Genomic DNA, 24,296 nt, shown 5'->3' on the forward strand with positions numbered 1-24,296 from the left:
CGGGTTCTTGCTCAGGTTGGTTGTGGCTGAGTTTTGTTACTACTTAGAGGGAGAGGGGGCAAGAGATTCAGCAATTGCTCATTGCACAGTATGCTTGTTACAGGAACCTTTATATATAGATATATATTTATATGTATTAAAAAAAAAGAGAAGCTTACTTGGGGGAGGGGGGGAACCTGTCCTAAACATATACATTTCTGAGGTTGCTTTGATTTTTATTAGAGCTGCTGGATTATATGAGGGAGGGGTGTAGATGGCAGAACACTTCAACGCTTTTAAATCTTTCTTGGGTCTTGAAAGACTTCTATAATATGAGTGTCATTCAAATTTAGGGTATATTGTAAGCTGACATCTTTCAAAGCTTTGTGGAAATCTAGCGTGGTGCTTCTAATAGCAGACAACAGATATTCGCTTTGAAGTCTGAAAACTGTATTCACAAATTCTTAATCTGGTCTTTCTCCAACTGCAGATGGCTCTTAGAGGAAGATGCTTTGGATTTTTTTAACTTTGTTTACAGTGGGCTAGGCTCAACATCTTTATTATAAAACACGAAGAAACAATCATCTGTGAGTGTGACTGAATATCAAAGTATGCTCTACCTCTTGTGTGTTTGCATGTCTGTCTGTCTTGTGGTCAAGGGTGTTCAGCACCTACAACTCCATGTCTATTATTTCTCTCCCCCTCCAACACTAGGTAGAGAATAAGGATGTGTCTTCAACTCCTGGGATGAGGATGCTGTAGGGGGGAAATGGCTTGGCTTCCTTCAGCATTCAGCTTCAAAAGTGCAGTGAGGGGGGTGGCATGTGGCAAGCGGGGCCCAGGGGTGGCACAGCCGGGACTGCGCTGGGGAGCAGGAAACTTTCACGCTGGAGTTTCCACTGCTTTCTGAGCAGCTCAGATCTAGCACGGAGACAGGCAGAGTTTTCACCTTCAGGGATTTTTCTCATTACTCATTAATAGAGAGATATGTATCTTGCTGCTTTTTTTTTTTTCTCCTTTTTTTTTTTTTTTTTCTTTTTTGCCTTTTTGCGTGGGCAACTTCTGGTTTTGTTTAAGCAAAGTATTTTGGGAGGAGTGATGGCGGGTGGGGGGCGCGACGCTCCCCTGCTTGCCCGGGTGTGCTCCTGGAGCACTCTCTGGGAAGGTGATCCTGAGCCGCTTCAGCAGAGGTCACTTGTGTGTGCGTGTGTGTGTGTCCCTGGTGTTTGTGTCTAGCATATGCATGTGGTTTTGCTGACTGCACTTGCAGGCTTGTAAATTTTCACCATGGGAAATTACCAACAAAGCCCAATCTGTCTCCTGGCTGCTTTGCACTTTCCGAGGGCGGCTGTACTTGAGCGAGCTGCAGAACGAGAGAGAAAGCGAGAGGGAGAGGGAGAGAGAGAGAAAGGGGGAGTTGGGAGGGGGGAGAGGAAGGGTGGGTGGGTGGGTGGAGGGGGGGAGAGGTAAATAGCCTTAAATCGGAAGGGAGCTGCTTCTCTGTGGTCTTCCACAAGAGCTGCCTGGGCTCTGCTGGCTCAGTAATAACTGAGTGACCTTTTCTTTTGCTGTATTATGTCTGGCTGGTAAGGGATTGCATTTTGCAGCTGATAAAGCCCTGACTTCATTCAACTCGGCTCCTCACACGCTGCTTTAGGTAAGTTGTCTTCAGCCAGGACGGAGACAGACAGCCTTGGACTGCAAGATACTAAAAGGAGGACACCTGTAGCTCGGATGCGGTCAACACAATTACTTGGCGGATCCTTGAGGACCTCATTATTTTAAACTTAAAGAATAGCGATCTCCCTCCCCATCTCTCCCACCCCCTCTTTATTTTTTTCCCCAAACAATGCTTCTTTTTGACCTTTTCCAAGGAGAAGAGCTACAAAGCAGCCACTGTGCTTATTGAACTGCCTCCCCTGTATCGCTTAATTGAGAAGGTAAGCGAGGCAACTGTGTACATAAGCTTTGGGTCATTTGTGTATGTGTGCCTGCATCACTCTCTCCCTCTCTCTCTCTCTCCCTCTCTCTCCCTCTCTGAGTCATAAGCCGGGGCTGCAATACACACACACATCTCTGCACTGCAACTTTCACTCAAGCTGCAGCTCTGCCGAGACTGTTTTGTTTAAATCATGTGAGGCTTCATTATTTTTATGATGAGACATGAAATACATGCAAGCAGAGGATGCTGAGCGAAACCCATCCGACTGTATGTCTCGAGAAATAGCAGTCAAAGTTAACAATGAATTGCAGCCCCACCACTACCCCCCTCCCCGTTATTATTGTTGTTATTATTCTTGCTTCTTCCAGAGCTTCTCGAAACATGCTCTCAATTATCAAGGGAGTCGGTTAATTTCCCACTCCCCGGCTTTAATCCACAAGCCTCCCCGTACGGCAGTTTAATTTGCAACTGCTTCGGTGCAGGGTTAACCCTTTGGGCAGAGCGGAGGCAGGAGCGGGGCGGGGGGCAGCGCGGGCCGGGGGCGGCAGGGACGCGCACCGGCTGCGGGTCCGGGCTCCCGCATCCTCCCTCTCCCGGACCGGCGTGAGGCAAGGGCAGCCAGGCTGGCATTGCGAAGCGGTACTTCTGTCTGCGAGCATTTCTCTTTTTTTCCGCTTTTTTTTTTTTTTTTTTTCCTCTTCCCCCCACCTTCTCCCTTCCTAGCGAGCACGATACGGTATGCTAACGCCGCATGTGACAGTTTAATCAAACCCATTTGTTACAACAAAGCTAAGAGACCGCTGGGATTATAGGCTTACGGCAGAGTTAGGGGAGCATGTGGCTTTGTCGCTCGCCATCGCCGTGCGGGGCCGGCGGCTCGGGGTGTGCCGTCCCCCCCAGCCCCGCCGCCCCCCGCCCCCGCTGCGGCGCGCCGCGCTCCCGCTCACTTGACCCGAGCCGAGGAAGCACTTGCTACTTTTGCCGGGATTTGGTGCTTCAATGAGAAGGAGCTCTCCAGGCGCCCGTAAATCAACTCATGCAGAAAAAGGAGAAAAGTTTTGGTAAGGCGGCGGTGGCCGGCGCTGGCGCGCAGCGGTGCGCTCCCGGGGGGAGGCGGGGGGTCCTCCTTCCTCTTCCATCCCCAACGCGCTGCCGTGGCGAGCGGCTGTGCCAGCGTGAGCTCTGAGGAGACCCGAAATACCGCTTCCTAGGACAGCTCTGTAGGACCGCGCTTTAAACCGATTCGTTTTGCTCGGTGCAACAAACATCGCGACGTGCTGTCCCCGACACCTCCCTCTCCCCATCCTTGTGATGCTCGGAAAGGAATTGGCATAAAGGGCTTGAGCGTCTAACTCCGAAAAGGGATTCTTTGTTGTGGAGTATATGTTTCTTATTTATTTTTTTATTTTGCATGTGAGCTGCATCAGAATTGAACTCAGTCTTGCAAATCTCTTGTTGGCCTTTGCCAAGCACTAGCACTTTGCTGCCATGGTAACTGTAATTAAACTGATAAGAGTGGAAAAATGTCAGTATCTCTGAGCCTTGCAGCTGCATTGGAGAAAAAGGGAATCAAATTGGTTCCCAGCACCACTGCTCTAAAAAAGGAGGGGGAGAGTGGTGGGGGGGCTGGGGGAGAGAGATGGGGGGGGACACGCCAGGGGTAGGAACATAGCTAAGCAGCTCCGGTCCCTGAGATCTGGGTACATCTATTTGCTGTGTTGTCCCTTAGGGGGCTACAGCCTGCAGGGATGCTCTGGGCCAGTGAACAGAGAGAAACAAGCTTTTAGGCCCAATCTAGCTTTCAAAAAGAGAAGGGGAAAGAAGAAGAGAAATCTTTTGTTTGGTGTCTCTTGGCAATCGACTAGCCATGTTGGCCAAATTCTTTTAATCTGTATCACTGCTCCCAGCTGTGGGACTGCATTCCCATTTTTATTTTTTGCCTAACCTCTTCTCTTTTCCTTTTTTTTTCCATCTCCTCCTTCCCAACCCATATCCTTTATGTAGAAAGAAAGAAAAAAATCAAAAATAAAAAAAGAAAAAAAGCAGATTCCTCTGTAGAAGAAGGGGCAGGAGGTGAAGTTTAGTTATATACCATGGAAAATTAACTCAAAAGTATACAGAAGAGACTATATTCAGAGTACTGAAATCCTTACTTTTATTTTTTAAAAAACCCCTGAGTGTTATGGAGTTGCGGTTACTTTGTTGTGTTAACTACAGAAGCTGAGACTGTGCGGATGAATGGCACAGAACAAGAGAGCATAATGGAGGCAATCAACCGTTAGGCTGGTTCACAATGCAATCCAGGCAATTAAAAGCTCACCAGAGTTTAAATGAAATGGTTCCACTTATTTCTGTGCACCACACTGCACAGGCTATTATTTATGTCTCTTTTTTTAATTATGATTTCCCTTAAACTGTCAAATAACTCAGAATAGCAGGGTCTCGGAGGCAATAAGAATTTTCCACAGAACAATTTACATGCCAATCTAAAACTAGTTACGACTCCTGATGTGCTACATATGAGTTCTGAAATGTTTCTTAGCTTCTGAAAGCTTAACTTTTTTTTTTTTTTTTCCAAGTCTGTGTGTGTTGCCCTGAATTACTGGAGCTCTGAATGCTTTTAGGATGAAGCTACAAAGTAGGAAAGCATCAGAAAAGTATTCTTTTTATCTCCTCCTAGACCCTTAACGCTCTTGTTGACTGTGTGTTGTCTGTCAGTTTGCTTTTAAAGACTGATCCACCCAATAGTTAATTTGCTCCAAACTGATTTTTTAATTTTTTTTTTCTGAATAGAGGCTTGTTTTCCCTTTTGGGCTGTTTGTGCTACTGTCCTTGGTAGAACTGTGTGCATACCTCTGAAAAAGGGGGGAAGAGTGGTCTTTAAAAGTTTGTAAGAGATCCAGTGCATAATATCCAACTCTTCCTCCCAAGGACTGCTTGTACCACAAACAAGAGCTGAGTTCTGAGTGTCTCATGCCATGCTCAGCTCAGCTCACCAGGGACTAATCCCGCTTACAGATGCTTCTAAATCACTAACACAATATAGTTCATTACATCAAATCTTCATTCCCTTTGATTTTTGAGAAGGGTGATGATTTGAGTGAGATGGATTTTTGCTTCTCTCCCTTCCCTGGGAGCCTAATTTAGCTTTTTCCAGCAACCCTTCCTCTTTATCACGAAATCATAGTTACAAATCAGTTGACAGTGTTTCATCACACGATAATAACAATAAACAGGGAGGGCAGCCAGTTGCATCGAACTTATTTGGGGAGATTGAAAGAAATCTGAAAAACCTGGAAGTCAGGTTATTAAGTTCTCCCTTCAAAAATCCTAAAGGTGGTGAATGGTGATGAAGAAGTCTTATTCCTGACACAGCTCTGCAGTTTCTGTGCAGTATCCTGGGGACTGGGGGTGGAGGAAGGGAGGGAAAGGAGGGAAGGATAGAGGAAGCCCTTGAAAGCATATTGGGGTGAAATAAAAAGGGTTTATTTGACAGTGACAGACTAGGTACTGAAATTTCTCAGTTCTGAGAACAGATCTGCTCTGTGATGCAGAGCATGGGTAGGACTCTGCAGAACTGAAGGGAAAGCTGGGTTTGATTTTTCCTTTTTTTTTTTTTTTTGCAGCCTGGGTGTAGCACTTAGGGAATTGTATGATGTTTTGAAAGTGCTCCATAAGCTCTGCTTTCCTGGGGGAGGGGGAGAGGAAGGCAACCAGGCAGCAGTGCTGTGCACTGATACCTGATATTTCAGCAGTGAGCAGTTTGGATGGGTTTGTGGGTGCTGTCAGCCTCTGAAAGGGCCTTTCCCATGTCCTAGGAAATAAATGAGTACTTAAACCGCAGCCTGTGAAAAGCTGGGCACCAGTAAACTGCAAAGTATTCTCATTGCCAAATTAAGGGAGAGCTAAAAATACACGAGCACGTATCTGAAAAGTGCAACACCATCAGAGATCTTATGGGAATGTTAAAGGGAAGAAAGATGGTCTGTGAGGTGATCTGCACTACAGTGGCTCATACAATACAGGAAAAAAGTAATAAAATGTTCTGCTGTCAGAACTAAGCAATTTAAACGGGGCGTGTGAAGAAAAGGACGTTTTCAAATTCGGAGATATGTCAAACACTTCTTGACTTTGTTTAGAACCCTCCTATGTTTCAAAAAAAGCATAACTTTTTCTTTTTTTTACAAGGAAGCGGGGATTTTTAAATAATAAAATAGAACCAGTTTCATTGCAAGTAAAGTGAGAACAGATCAGATCTTTCACAGCAGAAGAGCATTCCTTCCCTCCAAAAGCTGCTGCAGATTGAATCCCCAATCTGGAGATGCTGCCAGTGGGGTGTCAGCACCACCTTTTCTCTCTGCATCAGGAAAATAGGCATGTAGGGTTGCAAATACTCCTTCCGTGGCATGTTTGCCCCTTTGCACTTGCCCCTACAAGAAGGGTTTGGTCTAACCAGTGTGAATGACAGGGCTCTGCCTACTTTCCTCGTGTAGCAAATACTTCAAAAGCTGTGCAGGCTATGCGCAGGCTGCAGTTTTATTTGTAATACAATAACCTCATGTTTGCAGCATATACCTCAGGAATTATCAGGCTTGATTACTGCAATCTGCTCAGACATTCACTAGATTGGCCATGTTTCTGTGGCATCTTGTTCTCTTCAGACAGCTCAGGACAGTAGATCAGCCTGGATCAGAGACTGTCAGCCTCCACTCTCTAACCCGCTTCCTTATCAGGCGATGAAATTTTTACATTAAGATTTTTTTTGTTAAAGCCTTTAACTGTGTTAGCTCCTAGTTTATTCTGTTTTCCCTCAAGCTAAAGATTAAAGTCCTAGAACAGCCCTTCATGCTTCTAAACTTTTTTTTACCGAGTTACAAGAAGTTTATACAAATTGTGGCTGATTTTATGCATTTGTCCTCTATACGGCCAAAGAGAGGGTCTGGGGATAAGCCTGTTGTTGGCACCTAGTTTATATTTACACTCTACTGCGATAAGCAACGTTACAGATTAAGGCTTTTTGACCAAGTGATGTTATTAGAGTTTCAGCAGGACTTCCCTTTACGGTCTGGTAAAGGGTTCCTTACCAAAAATCTCTGATATTTTCACGCTTTGAGTCGTTTATTTGTAGTCATGTTACTTTGCTCTTTCAGTCATGTACCCTGGATTCAGGAGAGTCAGCTGTCAGTTGAAAACGCTGCAAAGGCTCAGCCTTTGTCTCGTGGTGCTTTCTCAAGAGGAAATGTGTGTGTTCGTTCCCAGATCTGCCACAGACTGTGGTGCCCTATGCAGGTCGCTGGATCTCATCCTCCCCCTTGGGAATGAGAGACAGATCTTAGGAGTAACTACGTGGTGAGGAGCTATGAGCATCGGCTGGGGAGTGATGGGAGGGGCAGCACTGACAATTTTAAACTGGCTGATGGAAAAATATAGGCCTTACACTTCTATCATGAGCTGCAGATGTGGTGCAGCAGCACTGCTGGGGTGCTTCGGGGTGTCCGCTAGCAGAACTGCCTGCGCACCACTGAACGGCTCCTCCACCACGGAAATGTGTCACACTCCAAGGTGTGTGGTAGGCTGCACTGCAAAGAGGGGAGCAAGGCTGCCGTGCCCATGTGTTGCAATAAGAATTGCTATTTCTAACTCAGCGATCAGCTTTGCAGGTGGGACTTAGGAGTTCAGCTTGGGAGCACCGGAAAGTCACTAAACTGGCCATGCAGTCACTGTGCTCCACGTAGGTTCCATGCGTTCCACGTACACCTGTGTGGAGATCCCTGGGATGCCTCAGCCTCTTGTCTCTGTAACCTTGATATCCATAAAGGCACACTCTACCACTGCTTTGAAGGTTATGCTGGTTTCCGTGCTTTTCTCACGAGAGATTTCAAAAAATCAAACACAAACCAAACCAAAGAAACCCCAGCTAGTCTGTGTTCTAACCCCCTGAACCTGCCTGCCTGTGGTGGGGTGTTACAGCACCAGCCAAGATCTGCTGATAGAGGCTGGGACTGCCAAGCTTTCTTAACTCCAGCTAGTAGAACATTCATGATGAGGGGCTCTTGAATTTGTTCTTCTTTGCTCTGAGAATCTACTTGACCTTTTCCAGTCTCTGGATAATAATAGGGTTCCATACCCCAAATGTTGGAGTAGGATTTGCTTGTTGGCAACAACATTTGTTCCCCAGTCTTGGCAAATCCTCATTGCAATATTCGGATATGTTCTAATGAGTAACACCTTTTTCAAGTTACATCACTGGCTTTAAAACAGTGAGATAAGCTGCTGTCGTCGGTTCTTCCCTTCCCTCCTGTGCCTGTTTGATGTCCACTAAAATATCCACAGAGCTATTATTTTGCTTATCCTAAGAAGTAACTTTCGGAGAATTAGTCTGAGTGCAGTGGGGATGGCAGCTCATGCAGCTAACCAGAGAGACCAGTGTGTGAGCACTTTGGGGCAGCGACCTCTCCCCATTTACTGTAAAGCCGAGGGCAATTGATTTTTGAATGCATCCCTGGAAGCTGGCTGTGTTGCTCTGAGTAACATCACTCAGCTGTGCTCCACTTTTTGCCAGTTCTGTCCATTAAACAGTGTTTCAGGTGTTTGAATGGTTTTTTAAATGCTCTCAGCTATTACATCAAAAGGTGTATATATACTTAATGGACACTACTGTACTCCTTGTCCTGAGGTAGCTGTTGGCTAAAACTGGGATTGGAAAGTGGGGCAGCATTTCTATTTTTTTTTTTTTTCCTTGACAAACTGGAAACTCTCTGACCTTGTGCAGATTATTTTAAGTCAGGTTTTTCAGAGGGTCCTTACACTGCAGGTTGTGACTGGCATTGCTGGTACTGAAGTCTTTGGAAATCTCATCACTTCATTAATATGTTTAAAAAGAACTAAAATATTAAAAAATAAAACACCCCCCTGCCAGCATCAAAATTTCTATGTCAAGTCTCCCAGAAACTCTTGCCCTGTGCCTCTAAAAGCTTCAATCTTTTCTTCTTTGGAATCTGAAATGCTTTTATATTTTATGAAGATAGTACAGATAAGTCCAAATATGTGGACTTAACTATGTTTGCCATATAGATACCCTGTTTATTTAAATTTTGGGTGGCTAAGTTTTGGAGATATGCTGTTTATTTAAATTTTGCATTGCTAAATATCGCATACTGTGGCTGAAATTGGATGACTTTGAACTGTTTTAATATTTCATGTTATTTTTTAAATCCTATTTCTTTTCAGCAAAGAGACCAGGTAAATGAGGTGTTAAAGAGAAGCTGTGGAACTTAGAGCAGTGGAAGTTTCTGCTCTCAAATTTATCTTAGCCTTGTTTTCAGCTTGCTGTAGACTGACTAGGTTATTTTATCCTATCTACACCACTGGCTTTTAAATGAACTGGGTGTGGGGGGGAGCAGCAACGAGGTGGAGGAAGAAAAGGGCAAGAGTTTTTGTACTTGAGAGAATATCTATTTTCACTGTTCTCTTGTCTTCTTGTATTTCAGGTATACAAATGCTCTCAGTCCAGCCAGACACCAAGCCGAAAGGTTGTGCTGGCTGCAACCGTAAGATTAAAGACCGATATCTTCTAAAGGCCCTGGACAAATATTGGCATGAAGACTGCCTGAAATGTGCCTGCTGTGACTGTCGCCTGGGGGAGGTGGGCTCTACCTTGTACACCAAAGCCAACCTTATCCTTTGTCGCAGAGACTATCTGAGGTAGGTCACGGCCTTCTTCCACTCGCTGACAAACTCGGGAAATCTGTTCAGCCTTCCCTATGGAGCTGCTCTCGCATAAGCAGGGCTGCAAGGCTGAGTATGTGTGGAAATGAGGAAACAAGTACTGAAACATGGAGATTAAATTAAAGTCTGAGTCAAAAAGTGCACACAACCAGGTTGTGGAGGTGGTTGCCAGATTTCTGATGCTGATACTGGTGTAGAAGAGAGTAATTCCCCCCATGCTTCCCACAGCACCGTGCTCCTGGGGAGGTGGTGGTCTTCTCCTCCTGGCAGCACAGTGGTGGCCAGGTGTAGCAGCCTGAAACCAGATGCATGGTTTTCACCAGCTTCAGGGCAGGGTTTGAACCCTGCGAGGGAGGCGTGTTTCACCTGTCTTCGCTTTTGTCCTCTTAGTTTGCCAAGGGATTTCATTTGTGGCACTCAAGCTTCTGTGAATGTTGCCACTCAGCTGTTAGAAGCTGGACCAGGATGACCCAACTGTCTTCCCCATTTTTAGTAACCATGTGTCTGAGCTCCAATCCCCTCTGCTCCTAGTTTCAGCTGGTGACCTGGGTGGGATGCTGGCTAACCTGTGGCCACTTGTTAGAGGTACCAAATCAGCTTTTTTATCTTCTTGTTTGCTCGTGGACCTACATTCTCAGAACTTTTTGAGGAATAACTCATAGCAAAGTACGGACAAGCAGCACCAGGATAGTTTATCTGCAACTCATGTGTCGATAGGGCAGCTTTGCAAGACACAAGTTTAACTGGGAAGTTTAGTTTCCCTGGGCTCTCAATAGTAAATAGAGAGAAAAGGCTCCTCTGAGGTGATTCCGAGCACCTATTTCCTATAGCAACACCTTTCCTCCATTCCCTGTAGAGGGGGTCTAATGAGACTAGCTGCTCCAGGCTAAGGTGAACTCCTGGGAATATTTCCCCTGCCCCTTTAGTGAAGCCTTTTCCTTTTAAAGGGACGTTGAAGTCGCTAATACATTGGGGAAAAATTAAAATTCTTTTTGAATGCGTTAACTTCTAAGTTCAGCTTAAGTACAGGTACCAAACAGGAGGTTCCCACACACTGATCAGTTCCCAAGCTTTACACCGTGGGTTGGTTGGAACAGGAAACAAGACTAAAGCACTAACAGCTGTTGGTACTCTGGCTCTCCACACAACCACCTCTAGAAAAAGAGAGTGGAACAAAAACCTTCACAAACGCATTGTGCATTTGTTGAGCTGGGGCTGAAAGGCAGATCAGGTTCTTCAGATGGGCTTAGACTTCTTAATGGTAAAAGTATTCTTCTACCTATTAAAGCTCTGAGCTGAACCCAAGATAGAGTGCTGGGAACTTAGCATAGAGGCTGCATCTTAAACTCTCTGTGTTAAAGCTGCCAAAGCAGTAGGTAACAAAACCTCACTTTTAAAAACTGTTGGAACAGAAGGGAATTGCTATACATGAACCTAGGTCACTTGTGGTCTTTAGGTGAGTGTGTGTAGAGAGGGTTTGGAAAAGCTTTTGGTGGGGGGAAGTAACATCCCAACTTTCAAAACCCATTTTAATAATCTTTACACAACAAATGCCTGCAGGAGCGAGAGAACTGCTATGGCTGTTTCATCTGAGTTCCAAATTTACTGGAGACTTTGAGCTTACTGAATCTCCCAAGTGCTAGTGCAGCAGATCTACTATTTTGAAATCAAATGTTTAAAATCAAAACCAGAAATGATGTGGTAGTAAAGATATGAGCAAAGCATTTCCCCAGCACAGATGCATTCACACACGCTCTTGCTCTCTGGTCTTTGAAGGTTTAACAGGAGTAAATATTTTGCTAACAGATTGTTAAAACTCACACTAAGTGATTCAGAGAAAGGAGATTTTTTGTCTTTTTCTCTCATGATCACATTCAAAACTGGTGTTTCAGTTTTTTCTTCACACACAACACCTTTTACTTTTGCACACGAAACCAGCATACATGAGAAATCCTATAACTGGTTTTAAGATGTTTCAGATTTTTGTCTCTGGATTTATTGAGTCTTAATGAAGCTATTTTGTTATGATTTTTTTTTTTTTTTTTTTTTTGAGTGATACTTGTGAGTGCATAGATTTAAACTTGGTATTTACACTAAACTTCAAACTGATGCACTTAAGGTAATTGCAGATAGTCATTTGCCTCATTGCATCTTATCTACTTAGTTATGCAGTGAACCTATAAAAGTCATCTTTTTAATGCTAATGTACAAACTAGTTAAATTTTCTCTAGCTTTGTAGTCATATAAGCTTTCATATTTAGCAACCCACTTGATACGAATTTAAGGAACAAATTGCATTGTACTAATGATCACATTTGAGTTCGATTATGGTTTCAAACTATCTTCTTAGGTTTTTTTCTTTTTAATCATAAAGGGAGTCTTTGCTGCGTGTAAAACTGTTCTGGCTTCCTATTAATTTATGTGGTGCCCTCTAGAGGATATGTGGCTTGAACGATACTATAAAGAGTAAAATTGCTTATTAACTTGTCTCTCAGTGTTCATTACGCCTTTCAATAAGACAGGCATTCTACAGATGCTACAAGCAATCATGTAGCCAGTTTGGGTGCTTTAGCATTCACATTTGTGTTCATAAATGGTGTGATTGTGTGTTTGTCTGTTTGCAAAAATATTTCCGGTATCTTTCATTTAGAAATGCCTGACAAAAAAACTACCCCCTCCCTCAGCCCTGATGCACGCTCTCGTGCTGCAGTTGAGCCCTGAGGTCCCCACTTTGAGCTTCTTATAAATACTCTGTATCTTCAGAACTTCAAAACTTGCTTTGCTTTAGCTGTCTCCTTTGGTAAAATTTGTTAATTATACTACATTAAAACCTTATTCTCCGGATTGGGAGGGATTGAGGGAATGGAAGGAATTTTTAATGAGGTAATGAGCTTGAAAGATGCTCCGGGTGTGAGAAGCTTTGCCCTGGAATCTGATTCATGTAAGGCACTCCAGTGGTTTCCGAGGTGGCGTACGACACCAGGGTATCAGGGTGGCCGTGGCAGGAACGAGCTCCGTTTTGTTAACGAGGATGGGAACTGACTTGAGTAAAGAAACGGCTCAGTGTTAGAAATAATACACTCCATGAAAATGATATGCAGAGTATAATTCCCCTGCAGGCTTCTGTCTTCTGCTTATACACTCCTGGGTTGGAAAGTGAAGACTTAATTTAAGGAACTTAGGTTTACGCCAACATTTCAAGTCCATTTATAGTAAGTGAAATATGCAAGAACTTTTTTTTTCTCCCCTTTTTTTCCTCCAAAGCTGCACGGTGACATCTTAATGCATCAGCCTATCCTGCTCTGTCCTCTCTTCTGACTGGCAGCATGTCCATTTACAAGCACGATATTCCCTTTGAAATCTGTCATTACTGCCATTAATGACCAGTCATTATGTTAACAGCCCTTGGGCTGTTAACATGTCAAACTGGTTGTTAACTGGAATGTTATTACTTATTTAAACCGCAGGTATGAGTTGTGTGAAATGTGCTTTGGTTGCACGTTCTGGGCTGCTTCTGCTCAAAACAATAGGGAAACAGCAGAGCGTTTGCCTTTGGGGTGCCAAGGGATTTGCTTTCTGTTCCATCTGCTCATTTGATTTCTGCATATTTGTGAGGTTCTCCTACCCCTGGGCAGCCTCCTAATTTCAGGTGCAACTGTGTGCAATCCCTTCTCTTAGCCTTGCCTGCGAATGGGCAGCCGTGGATGTTTCCAGATGCACAGTAACGCCTGCTGCACATTTGAGATTAATATCTGGCCCCTAGAAGTGTAAAATAAAAGACCAACAATTACATGTAACTCAGTTGTATTAAATAATGAGCTTCCTCGGATGCAGCAGAAATATGAAAGTACAGCTGTGCTAAGCTAGTTGCAATGTAGGTCAATCACCCTTTTCACTTAGGTTTTTAACTACGCAAACCCCGCTGAGCGACCAATGACTACAAAGTGCTGTTTCATTCCTATTTAATTTTGGCAGCATTTTACTGAAGAGCAGGCATTCATGCAGCTAAATTATCTTTGCCGTTTCTGGTTTTAACTCCAGCTCCATGACACTAAATGTTGGAGTGCATATCTCTTAGTAAACACAAAGAATATGGTTTCTGATATATATATCTTTTTTTTTCCAAATCCGTCTCTTAACATGGAAATTGAATTAGAACTTTTATTACTTTTTGCATAATTTCCCTAGCCAGGCATGCAAGATCATAAGAAAAGGATTAACAAAACTAATATATTGGGGTGGAATTTTTGCCCTTATACACATCTAGAACCTTATTTAGAATAGGGAGGATGATGACAGAAAGTCTACCCTCTCCCCCCACTCTTCCCCCTCCACCTCGGTATTGATTCTTTCTGTAAATATACTGCAGACTTTAAAAGTACCACTGAACAGCTATGAAAATTAGTAGATCGCCATTCCCAAAGAAAGGGATGGAACACGTTGGGTTTGTTCTCTTCCCCACTTGCTGATAAAGACCTGAGAAAAGCCAAGCCTCTAAAACTGGATATTGGAGAAGATCTTGTAAATAACAAGACTTGACTACAGAAAGTAGTGTTCAACCATAAGCACTATAAAGACATTGCCTCTGTAAAATATTTAGCTTCAGTGCAGACTGAAAAGAGCAGAATTTAGGAAACAGCTTTTTCCTGTACAACTGCTCACACTCTAAAGGCAATTATTATTTTAAAAAATTACTGTGTAGGAGCACTTAGAGAGACTTAAAATGTCTTGTGGCCTGGTGCCGATTAGCAGATCCCATTCCTCTCTCACGTCATGGGCAGTGTTACAAACACCTAAGCTATCAGCTTGCTTAAATGCATGTATAAATACTCTCTGTGTGCATATTTTCATAGGTAGTGGGTTATAAATTGTTTTCAAAATGCCTCCTCAACATGTTTCTTGCCCAGCTTGATTAAATAAGGGTAGACCTTTAAAGATTCAAGCAGGGTTTTCAGGAATATTGAGGTACTTATGGAAGTGAGGCTTGAGAGCTCCACTTTCTTCACTAAAGCTGTTTAGAACTGAACCCTTATTTATACACTAATATTCTTGTTGCAATGCATTAAAGCATTCAACAGACTAGTAGTTTGCAGGAACATTCCCTAAAAATATTTTTTAAATACTTTAAAAAATGGTAGGTGTAGCAGCTCATTTGTTCTAATTTTGCTGTGTGTGATGGGTGTTCTTCTAAATTTACATAAATGGTATCATTTAGTGTGTCTTGGAAAGAGGAAAAAAAAGGCAAGAATACTCTCTTTTCCACAAATTGCCAAAGGTTTTGAAAACCTCCAAACACCTTAACAGTTGTTGAAAGGGATAAGGAGAGTGATGCACACACTCACAGTTAATCCACCCAACTTGCAAAGAATAATGCTTTTGATTTAGTTACACTCTGGCTAGTTTAGCTTGTTCTTATTTTAGTTCATCTGTGATAGCTTTTAATAAGAAACATTCAATTAAGCTGTTAAAATTGGTGTTTAAGTCATGTTGAAATGCTGTGAAATGTGTGTACTCAAGTTTGACGCTCTTCAGTAGTTCCATGTGTTTCCCCGTATCTGCTGGTAGTTTTCTTCAGAGCTGCCAAATTTTTAATAATTGTGTTATTTTTAGGGGCTTAAAATACATAGTTTAATTTTCAAGAATGTGGATCTTCCCTCTTATAAGGCTTCTTGAAAACCTTACGCTTCGCGTGTGTTGTCAAAATACCTCATTAATCCCCTGGAAACGTTCAAAGAATTTCAGGAGACTTTTCAGATGAAAGTACCGTGCCTCTTAAAGCCTGTCCTACAGCTCTTCATTACAGTGCTACAGTGCCGTGTATTTTGATGGAAAATTATTTTACTACAAAGGTTTTGCCAATACAGAGCAGCTCAGTAAAGCTTAATAAAAGCAGTGATTTTGGGGAAGACGAAGTAATTCTGCAGTGCCAGAGGATGGGATAACGTTCCTGGTGAAAGAACAACAATTCAGTAGTTCTGCTTAGTATTTCCTGTAACCTCTTTTAAAAGAAATGCAACTTTCTTGTTTTCATCCTTGATAATTTTTTTTTTCCTCAGAAGTGACTTTACGACTAGTACTTCTCATGAAATATCTTTAAAATAATAGCCATATTAAAGTTATTGACTTCAGGAATGAATATTATCAACTGCATTGTGACATGGGATTTGATAGCCAAGGTTTAATTGGACAATTTCTGCATTCTTGACCAGAAGCGTATGTGTGACAAAGCAGCCATGCATAATGTAGTAGAATAATATCGAGTTCTAATAGCCTAACACAGAGATACCTTTAAAAAGTTCTGATTTCTTCTACATATCCATTCCTTAAAAAAATGCACATTTCTAATTTTTTTAAATGTGTTTGAAATCTTCATTAATTTTTGGGGACATTTTACACAAAACTGAAAAAAAACCCTCAAGTCCCTACCATGTAATTAAAAGAAAAGGTCTATTCCTGAATTTTGTTACTTGATATTTACTGTATTTTTCAGGTCTTCCAGCAAATATATAGCATTCCTTCTGGATATTAATGTTTGAATAACGTGTAAAAATCAAAATGAGCTAACATTGTTGCACACCTGTTTAGCCCTCCTGACTTTAGAAATTGCTTTCTTTTTTAATTTCTCACTGAAGTTCAGTATATTCATGATGGATTTGGAAACCAAAATACACAGTATGCAACACTGATATGGTTTCCAAATGAAACTAGTCTTAACTGTCGCCGTCCTTAAGAATCCATATTCTGGGAATACCGTATCAAATGCATTATTTATTTGATGGCTAATTTCCTAATGGATTCCTTAGTATACTAATGGATGACCTTTTAAATAAATTTAAGTAATAGTTACATGTTTGGGGGATTTTGGGTCAAAATATTCTGGAATTTTTGAAGTTTTTCAGACACAAACATCTGAAGCAACCTTCTCAAAAAGCTTTACTTGTTCTATACCTCCTTCCCTGTAATGTAATTCTGGGGCTGTTACTTTACATCTTCCTGAAGCTGCTTCTTGCCTATCCTGAATCAATTTGCCTTTCAACACTTGGGTCTCATTGCATCTCATGGGGACATTTCAAAATGGCTGTGGAGATCAGTAGATCCATAATTTAAGAACAAAAAAAGGATGTCCAAATCATCTCTAGAAAGGTGCATCTTTTCTTAGCTGTTTGTATGAATCTATCAAATTTCATGTAGAGCTTTCAAATTGCATATAAATCTCTGCATATCTGTTTGGTGTGATATTTACACGTAGCGATCATGGGGGAGTTCTTCATCCCACGTTCTACAGGTACTTGCAAGATGATCATGATCTCATCTTCTCGAAACCAGTGAGGACTGAGTTTAAATGAATGCTGACCATGGAGCATTTTTTGACAACCCCGTGGCAACTGGCATGGTTAGTTGCAGACTTAATTTAGGGATGTACTAAAATGTTGTGGTGGAGTGCTAGCATAAGGAATCCATGATCCAGAGCATAAGGAATCCACGATCCAGTCTCTCTCCCCACTTGACATCAGAACAGCAGCTACCAGCAACTGGAGAGTATTTGGCACCTATTTTTCAAAGAGCACAATGATCCCAATTATTAACTGCAAGATATTTTCCTTTGGGACTAGAGTGAACTGTGTTGATCTATTTTATAGCAAAGCACAGCACAGGGAAACTTTTCATGAGCAGAAAATCACTACTTTTTATAAAGAGCAGAGTGTGCTTGTCTCTGGAAGGATGTTCCTTGGGATATTCCCCTGCAGGTCTTGAGTGAAGTGGCGTTCTGTAGTAGTGGAATTTAAACTTTCCATCTTTTCGTTTGCGAAAATAACATCTCATGTTGGCACATAGCAGATGAAAGTGGTAATTGCACAACATGAAAAGATAAAATATTTTTGGGGTGGGAGGTAAGAGCAGAGAACATTATGGATTTATTATATCTTTTTTAGAATTTTGAAGTGGGGGGGTGAGAGCTAGTGAGAATGTCAAGTTGTACATTTGAATATACCGTAATTGTTGTATTGGACTGATTAAGAAAACTCTATCCTACACCAGGTAGTAAATGCACCCTTGCTCTTGTATTGCTGCTATCACACCTTTGTTTTTAACAAAGCTCAAAGCCTTGGATTTAATGTACAGAAATGATCACATCTCTCTTGACATTCTTTCATCTATTTTGATACTATGTTCAAAATGCTTGAGAACCCAACCTGATTTTTGTTCATGACAAGCGTCCAAGCCATAAATATCAGCATACTCCATCTCTCAGGTTTTAGCCTAGTGGGTAGTATTTATTATATTGTAACCCTGCATTGAACAGCATTACTGATCCACCATGGGATAAAATAAATGTCGTTTTATTCTGTTTTATAGTATTATTTCTTTGCAGATGCTTTAAAGAGAAATATGTATTAGAGAAAAGTTGATGTAAATAGTTTTAATAACTAACCACTTCTGTAAATGTGTTCACTCTAAGAAACAGAAGCATTTATTATTCTTGATCAAATTCTAACAATAGTGCAAGTAAGAACCACTGAACTTGGTTTTGTCTTTTAGATACTTTTTAAGGAAAAATTTCTAGGCAGGGATACTTCAAATGAGTTACAGGCTGCAGATTAGGAATGGAAATTGCAATCACTGTGAATTATTTTCTAATCTTCTGTCACTGTGGCTGTTTCTACATAAATCTTGGGGTTTTTTCGGAAGTCAGGACTGAGCTCAGTTCAGAGCTACCACCCTTTCTCAAAATTTGTTTTAAAAAATTAAGATTTTAAGACAATAGAAAACTTAAAAACTCATTTTCCCATAAGAAACAGACTTCACTTCTCCCTTTCTAATTCGCGTTACACAAATTTTATAGGGAATTCAGAAGTTTCTAGGATTTGAGGTGTGGATTTACAAAAAAACCTTTTCAAATAAGTCTTTATAAGCCTAATGTGTCTGTCTGCCTTATACAAAGTGTTAAGGAGGAGGGCAGTTGCAATAACAAGCTGCTCTGCACTAGTGTTTTGCTGGCTTCCTTACTTAATCTGTAATCTGATACATTTAAGAATGCTCTCTACCAAAATAACATTAAATCTAATCCTACAAATGTGTACTACATGCTTGACTTGGTGTACCCTGAATAATCCTATTGAAAGGTATAGGGCCTATTAATTTAGAAACATGTAAAGCCAAATATTTGAAATTGGAATGCAAACCCACCTTGAATTGCTGTGTCCCTGTTCTTCGTGTGCTATTGACAAACCTCCCTGGCCCCCTGGTCCAGGAAAAGCTCAAACCCACGGCTCTCATCCTGGCCAGGCACCTTGTTGCCGTGTCTAGGACGTCAATCAAAGTTTTGACACCTGTGACAACCTTGCCCTGTTTGTCTCTGACGGGAAGGATGGTTATTTGTATGCTAATCCTACGTACCACTGTCCCAAATCAAACTGCTGGTGAATGATTTAATGGTCCAAGTCCAGGCTTGTCTCTACAACCCACTGGCAGCTTGTGGGCTCTGCTCTCCACAGTGTTCCTGGGAGACAGCAGTAGGAGGTGAGACAAAACTTTACTAAAAAGCCCTGAGGTTTTGTGTTGATGCTTTGTGCATCTTGGGTTCTCGATGCACTTTCCCTTCATGCTCCAAAATTGTGCTAATGAACAAGTGCTGTGTACTTAGCAGCTTCAGGCTTCTAGAAGAATATGTTCATTTTTATTAAGATACTCCATTCATGCTTTTTTGTGCTCCATATAGTAATAAAAAATAAAATTAAAATCCAGCATGACATTGAATACTTATAATGGGGCCACTAAAAACTAAATTAAAATGTATTCTTTCTGCTCAGAACTTCGCTTACTAAAACAATCTTAAAACCTAGAGGAAATGCTGCACACACTGCAGCAAATGTGCTGGTTTTAATGAGCCTGGCTGTACTCTGAAGTTAGCCAAGAGCACTTCCCCCAGCACCTCCTTACCTAATTCAGTCATAATGCGGAGTGAACTGCTGGGAAGAGAGTCAGAGAGCAAAACAAAGAGCAAGGGCAGCTCCACGAGCACACATCCAGCAGTGGGTGTCTTCTGTGCTCTTCTGAGGCCTTTCATTATGACCCCTGATGGGTCCCAGGCAGGGTCCCAATTACTCTCTGTCTCCAGGTGCAGCACAGCCTGAGCATTTTCCTGTAGTCGCCATAACCGCACCTTTCTTTATTCTCCCTGCTCCTCGTAGGCTCTCATTTGATAATTACAGGTAAAATGTACAAGTATGTCTTATAAGAGCACCCCTGAAATGTGTAGGGTAGGTGGTAGCACCCAGTGCAAGTTATTCTACAACTTGGCCATGGGGTAATTTGAAGGTGAGCACAGGAAGCACAACCTCTCCCTGCTGCGGTGAGCGGGTGCTTGTTTTCATCCACCTCTTTTCCCTCCCCATACAAATATACCTCCTCTGCTACAAGATCCCTGAGGTTTACTCTGAATAAAAGCCAGTATATGTTTGCAAAATTTACTGCAATTTGCCAGATTATCAGTCTTGATAGGTATGTACACTCTGTCTGAACAAATAACTCTGGAACGAACTATCCTGAGTAATCTTGTTATTAATCACATCATCTCACTATGGTGGCAGATAAACAGTTTTCTTTGTGACCGCTTGAAAAAGCAATCTTTATCTGTTTTATATCTGTGCTTGTATAAAAATATGGTAAGGTTGTTTCAGCAGACGTACAACCACTTCATAAGTTTGTCTGATTTAACCACCATAAACCCTTTTCTTCTGAGACCCAGCTCTTCCTCCTCATCCTTCTGGTTTTAAGGTGTGTTTTTTGAAAAAGTTAGTTCTTGCCACCAACTCCCACGTGCCTCCTGTTTGGCTTATTTGTGCAACACTGTCAATATTATATAACAAATATACTGTTGCTTTTAGCAGAGTATCAAAAAGATGATATAGGGGACAAGTATTTCTTATCCACTCCCTCTCTTCCTCCGTCCCAAAAAAAAAAAAAAAAAAAGGAAGAAAAAAAATTGGAATGAGAAGGAAACAGATTTAGAAAATGATTGCAAGCGTGTTAAGTTTCCCAGAAAAAAATCTTGCCTAAGTGGAAAGATGTGATTTTTGTCACTGCAAGCCTGGAAACCACTATCCCTGCAAGGCACTCAAGAACTGTCTTACCCCAAATTCTGAAGAGCTCCTTTATGCATGCTTTTAAGCCCCAGTTCTTTGGCTCCTTAAGCTTCAGCTGACCTCTTGTGAAACCAAATCTAGCCTAGGCCTGGTGTGTTTGTCTGCTGAGGAAAGGCACTAAAGAGCACCCTTCCACAGCCCCTGTGCTACAGCAGCTGCCAGCAGTGCTTTGCTTCCCGGACTGGGTGGTGACACGTAGAGATGGCATCTTCCTTATAGGAGGAATAGAGCAGATATTACCAGTGTCTTTGCTGTCTCCTTCTTGGTTTGCTACAAGAACAAAAAAACCCCTAACAATCTAATTGGTTAATTCATCCTCACTGCAGTGCTGCTTGCTGGAGGCAGAACTGCTGATGGGGGCATGGAGGATACACTGTGAAGTTCTGTCTGCCCCTGCCTTAGGGGCAGGTGTCTGATGATCCCCCCAGTCCCTTTTTCCTTCTGCTGTGTACAAGGCGGAGGAGGAGTAGGTACAGCTCTGGTTTTTGCATGAGGAAGCAAGAGAAGTGAAAATGTTAACAGCTGCACCCTTTTCCCTGCTTTCCCTGAAATTCCAGAGTGCTGAAAGATGACAGATATGTCATGCCAGTGTAGGTGACTGTCCTTCCTCATCACTGAAATTTGGGAGGAAAAATTATTAAATTGCAAATTTAAGAAAACTTGTCAAGAGAAGACAACATCAGTTGTCTTTAGATGGGACCCCTACTTTCTGTTCCTAAAACTAAATGCAGCCACCAAGACATCTGCATCTGGACAGATCACTCTTCCGTAGATTTGTAGTTTTGCTGTCAATTTTCCATCCTCCCTCTGCTCAAAATGAGCACCAGCAAACTGGGCAACTCCCCACTTTTTAGTGATTGGGAAAGAGTGACAGTTTGTGTGCTCCAAATGGAGTGGTTTTGCTGCAAGATTAATTCTGGAGATCTTCTGTCATTTTGGATGAGGAGGAAGGGATTGGGGGGGCTCTCTGTATGTGTGAACAGAGGTTGTCCACTGCATGCAGCAGTTCTGGGAAGGAAGAAATCCCTGTTGAGAGCAATCCAACATTCCTCTGTGTTCTGTACTGCTGCTGCCACAGTTTCCCTCTCCCCCCAAAAGGAAAAAAACCCCACGCAATTCAAAAACCACAAGAAAAAGTTCCTATCTCATTGCACTAGCACCACATGCAGCATGTCCAAAGATGGCTAAATTATGGCAGCAGACATTTGGCTCTGCCAGATTTAAAAGGTCACTACCAAAGGGCAGGCACGGAAAAAAGATCCAGTAAAGGGGCAACAAAGAATAGAGACCTGAATTCAAAGCATGTTGCTGTATTTGTCCCAACATAAATGATGTCAAGTCCCACACATGATATTTATATCAAATGTTTCTTCTCATGGCCCTAACTACATTGAGCATGCTGTTGTTGCTTCCTTAATGCAATCTCCAAAGGTCAATCAAGTTATAGAGTCAGGCTGATGAGATTAGATATTACTTTAAAAAACGACCAAAAAAACTGTGTTTGGAGAAAGGCCTGGACACGACTCCAATATAATTCTGTCTGGTTTGCTCCAGGTCCCTGTATCTTTTCCTGGAAACTCTGTGTAAACTGAACCCATCTACTTTAGCTCCAAGAGTGCTTTCTCATTCTCCAGTGATAGCTGAGGTATCTGCATGTTCTTGGGGAGAGATGAGGGAGTCTTCTGGGTACAGGACAAAAATAAAATGACACGTTCAAGTGCTTTTTTTAATGCTTCAGGGAGATTTTACTATCTGAATTGTGTGCAGTGAGCAGGGATTTTTCATTTCATACATCATTCACGACTTGCTGCAGTGATTCCAAAAAGTCCCACAAGCCGAGTCGCTGCTTGCACCAAAGCACAGAGTTTCTAGTTTGTGATTTTTAACAATGGATGTTAGAGGTTTTTTAAGGCTTCACCCAAAATTTGTGGTGGGCAGGTACAAGAAAAGGAGTTGTGTCTGAGGATGGTGAAGGAGATCCAGTAATGACTATGGCAAAATGCAGCCTGCTTTTAGTTTCCCCTCCTTGCTTGTTCTCCTATTGCTATGAGCTTGATGCACAAGAGAGGTGAGCAGGTCCCCAGCTTTATCTTTAGTCTAGATGTGAAAGTCTCATGGTGGCACTAGCCAAGGGCTTTGTTTTGCATTAGGCTGTTGCACTGATACAGAGCTGTGAGCAGCATATGAAGTTTGTCTGGTTTTACCCCCACATGCATTTATTTAGGAGTAGTCAACACCTTTTCCAGCAGTTGTAAAGTGTCTGGGATGAAATACCAAAGGTGAGCTGATTTAAATCTAGTTTTATGAGTATTTCTCATTTTCTTTAGAAGCTTTGTAGCAAATGCATGAATATTTAATTGCTGTAGCAAAAAGCAGGTGTGGGCAAACCTCTTCTAGCAATGTCACCTGTGAATGCTGAAGTCAGACTGGCCTTCTGTGTGTCTGTCAGTGGAGCCGAAGTGAATGGATACACAAGACTCTGGACAGATGGGTGAGCATCTTATTACACAGCAATTACCACACGTGTGCCCATCGTGGACTTCCTGGCTCTTTCTGTAGTCCCAAGAAATCAAGCAACCTAATTACCTGGCAGTCCTTATAGATAGCTGTGTTAAAGACACAGTTGTCACTGATGCTTCAACATTGCATTCTTTAGAAATGAAGGAATTAAAATGGGTCAAATAATTTCTTTTTTTTTTTTTTTTTTTGGTGCAGAGAGCAGGGCAGCTGAGCTTCCCCCCCCCCCGCCCCCCCAGCCATGCTGTGAGAAAGTGGGAGAGGTCAGGCTGCAGAGCTGACACATAATGGCTGCATGGGCAAAGCAGTGAAGGCTCTGGGCAGTAGCTCTCCGAGCAATGTTGGCTGATGTGGTAACTCATAAGATTCTCTCTCAGCCTTTCTGGTACTGTTTTTTTCTGATGGCCTCCTGTAGCCCAGTACCATTCTTCTCCACATCCTTTCTCTGCATTCCCAGCCTAGGTATTCCAGTTTTACAGCTCCTTTCTGTCAGGGTGAGGGAAGTGCTGGTGGGAACCTCCTCGGACAGGTCCTCCCAGAGCCTAGGCATACTAGTCAGGAAAGAGTTAAAAGTGTGGAGGAACACAGCCCGTGCAGGTAGCTCTGCTTTGCACAACAGGGGCTCAGGGACCTGTGGTCACTCACAGAAAGGCAGGAGCTGATAGCTCAGCAGGAAAACCGCAGAGAACCTCAAGCTTGGTCCTTGAGGGGATGAAAGCCCAGGGGTTTCCTTAGTTTGGGGTCCCTCCTTGGAGGCATGAGCTTGAGGAGTTTCTGTGTTACTGCGCCATGAATAAATTGCTTCATGGATCCAGACATCCAAGACTCTGCTCTGGGGAACCTGGTCTGGCTGTGTGAGTGTGGGGTGTGTGGGGAACCACACGGCAACCTGTCCTTGCTGGGTCACTGGAGCTGTCCCAAACGGGCTTTGGTCCCAGCTCAGGTGGTGGAGCGTGACTGCCAGAGTGCCTCCTGCATGGTCG

General features: G+C 42.5%; 1 protein-coding gene across 3 annotated transcripts in view; it reads left to right on the forward strand.

Annotated features, from left to right (window-relative positions):
• Positions 1 to 1,438: 1,438 nt before the first annotated feature.
• LMO3 (LIM domain only 3) overlaps positions 1,439 to 24,296 on the forward strand; it is a 56,450-nt gene continuing 33,592 nt past the window's right edge. Inside the window, exons 1-3 of one of the 3 annotated variants that reach the window (XM_032106967.1) lie at positions 1,440 to 1,636; positions 1,854 to 1,919; positions 9,412 to 9,625. In XM_032106967.1, coding sequence (XP_031962858.1) covers positions 9,420 to 9,625 — 206 coding nt within the window. In that variant the 5' untranslated portion in view covers positions 1,440 to 1,636; positions 1,854 to 1,919; positions 9,412 to 9,419. Of the gene's footprint in view, positions 1,637 to 1,853; positions 1,920 to 2,851; positions 2,983 to 9,411; positions 9,626 to 24,296 lie in introns of those variants that run through there. The other 2 variants (XM_032106970.1, XM_032106966.1) reach the window with 2 other exon arrangements.

This window comes from Corvus moneduloides, chromosome 4 (assembly GCF_009650955.1).
Source record: "Corvus moneduloides isolate bCorMon1 chromosome 4, bCorMon1.pri, whole genome shotgun sequence".
Lineage (NCBI taxonomy): Eukaryota > Metazoa > Chordata > Aves > Passeriformes > Corvidae > Corvus > Corvus moneduloides.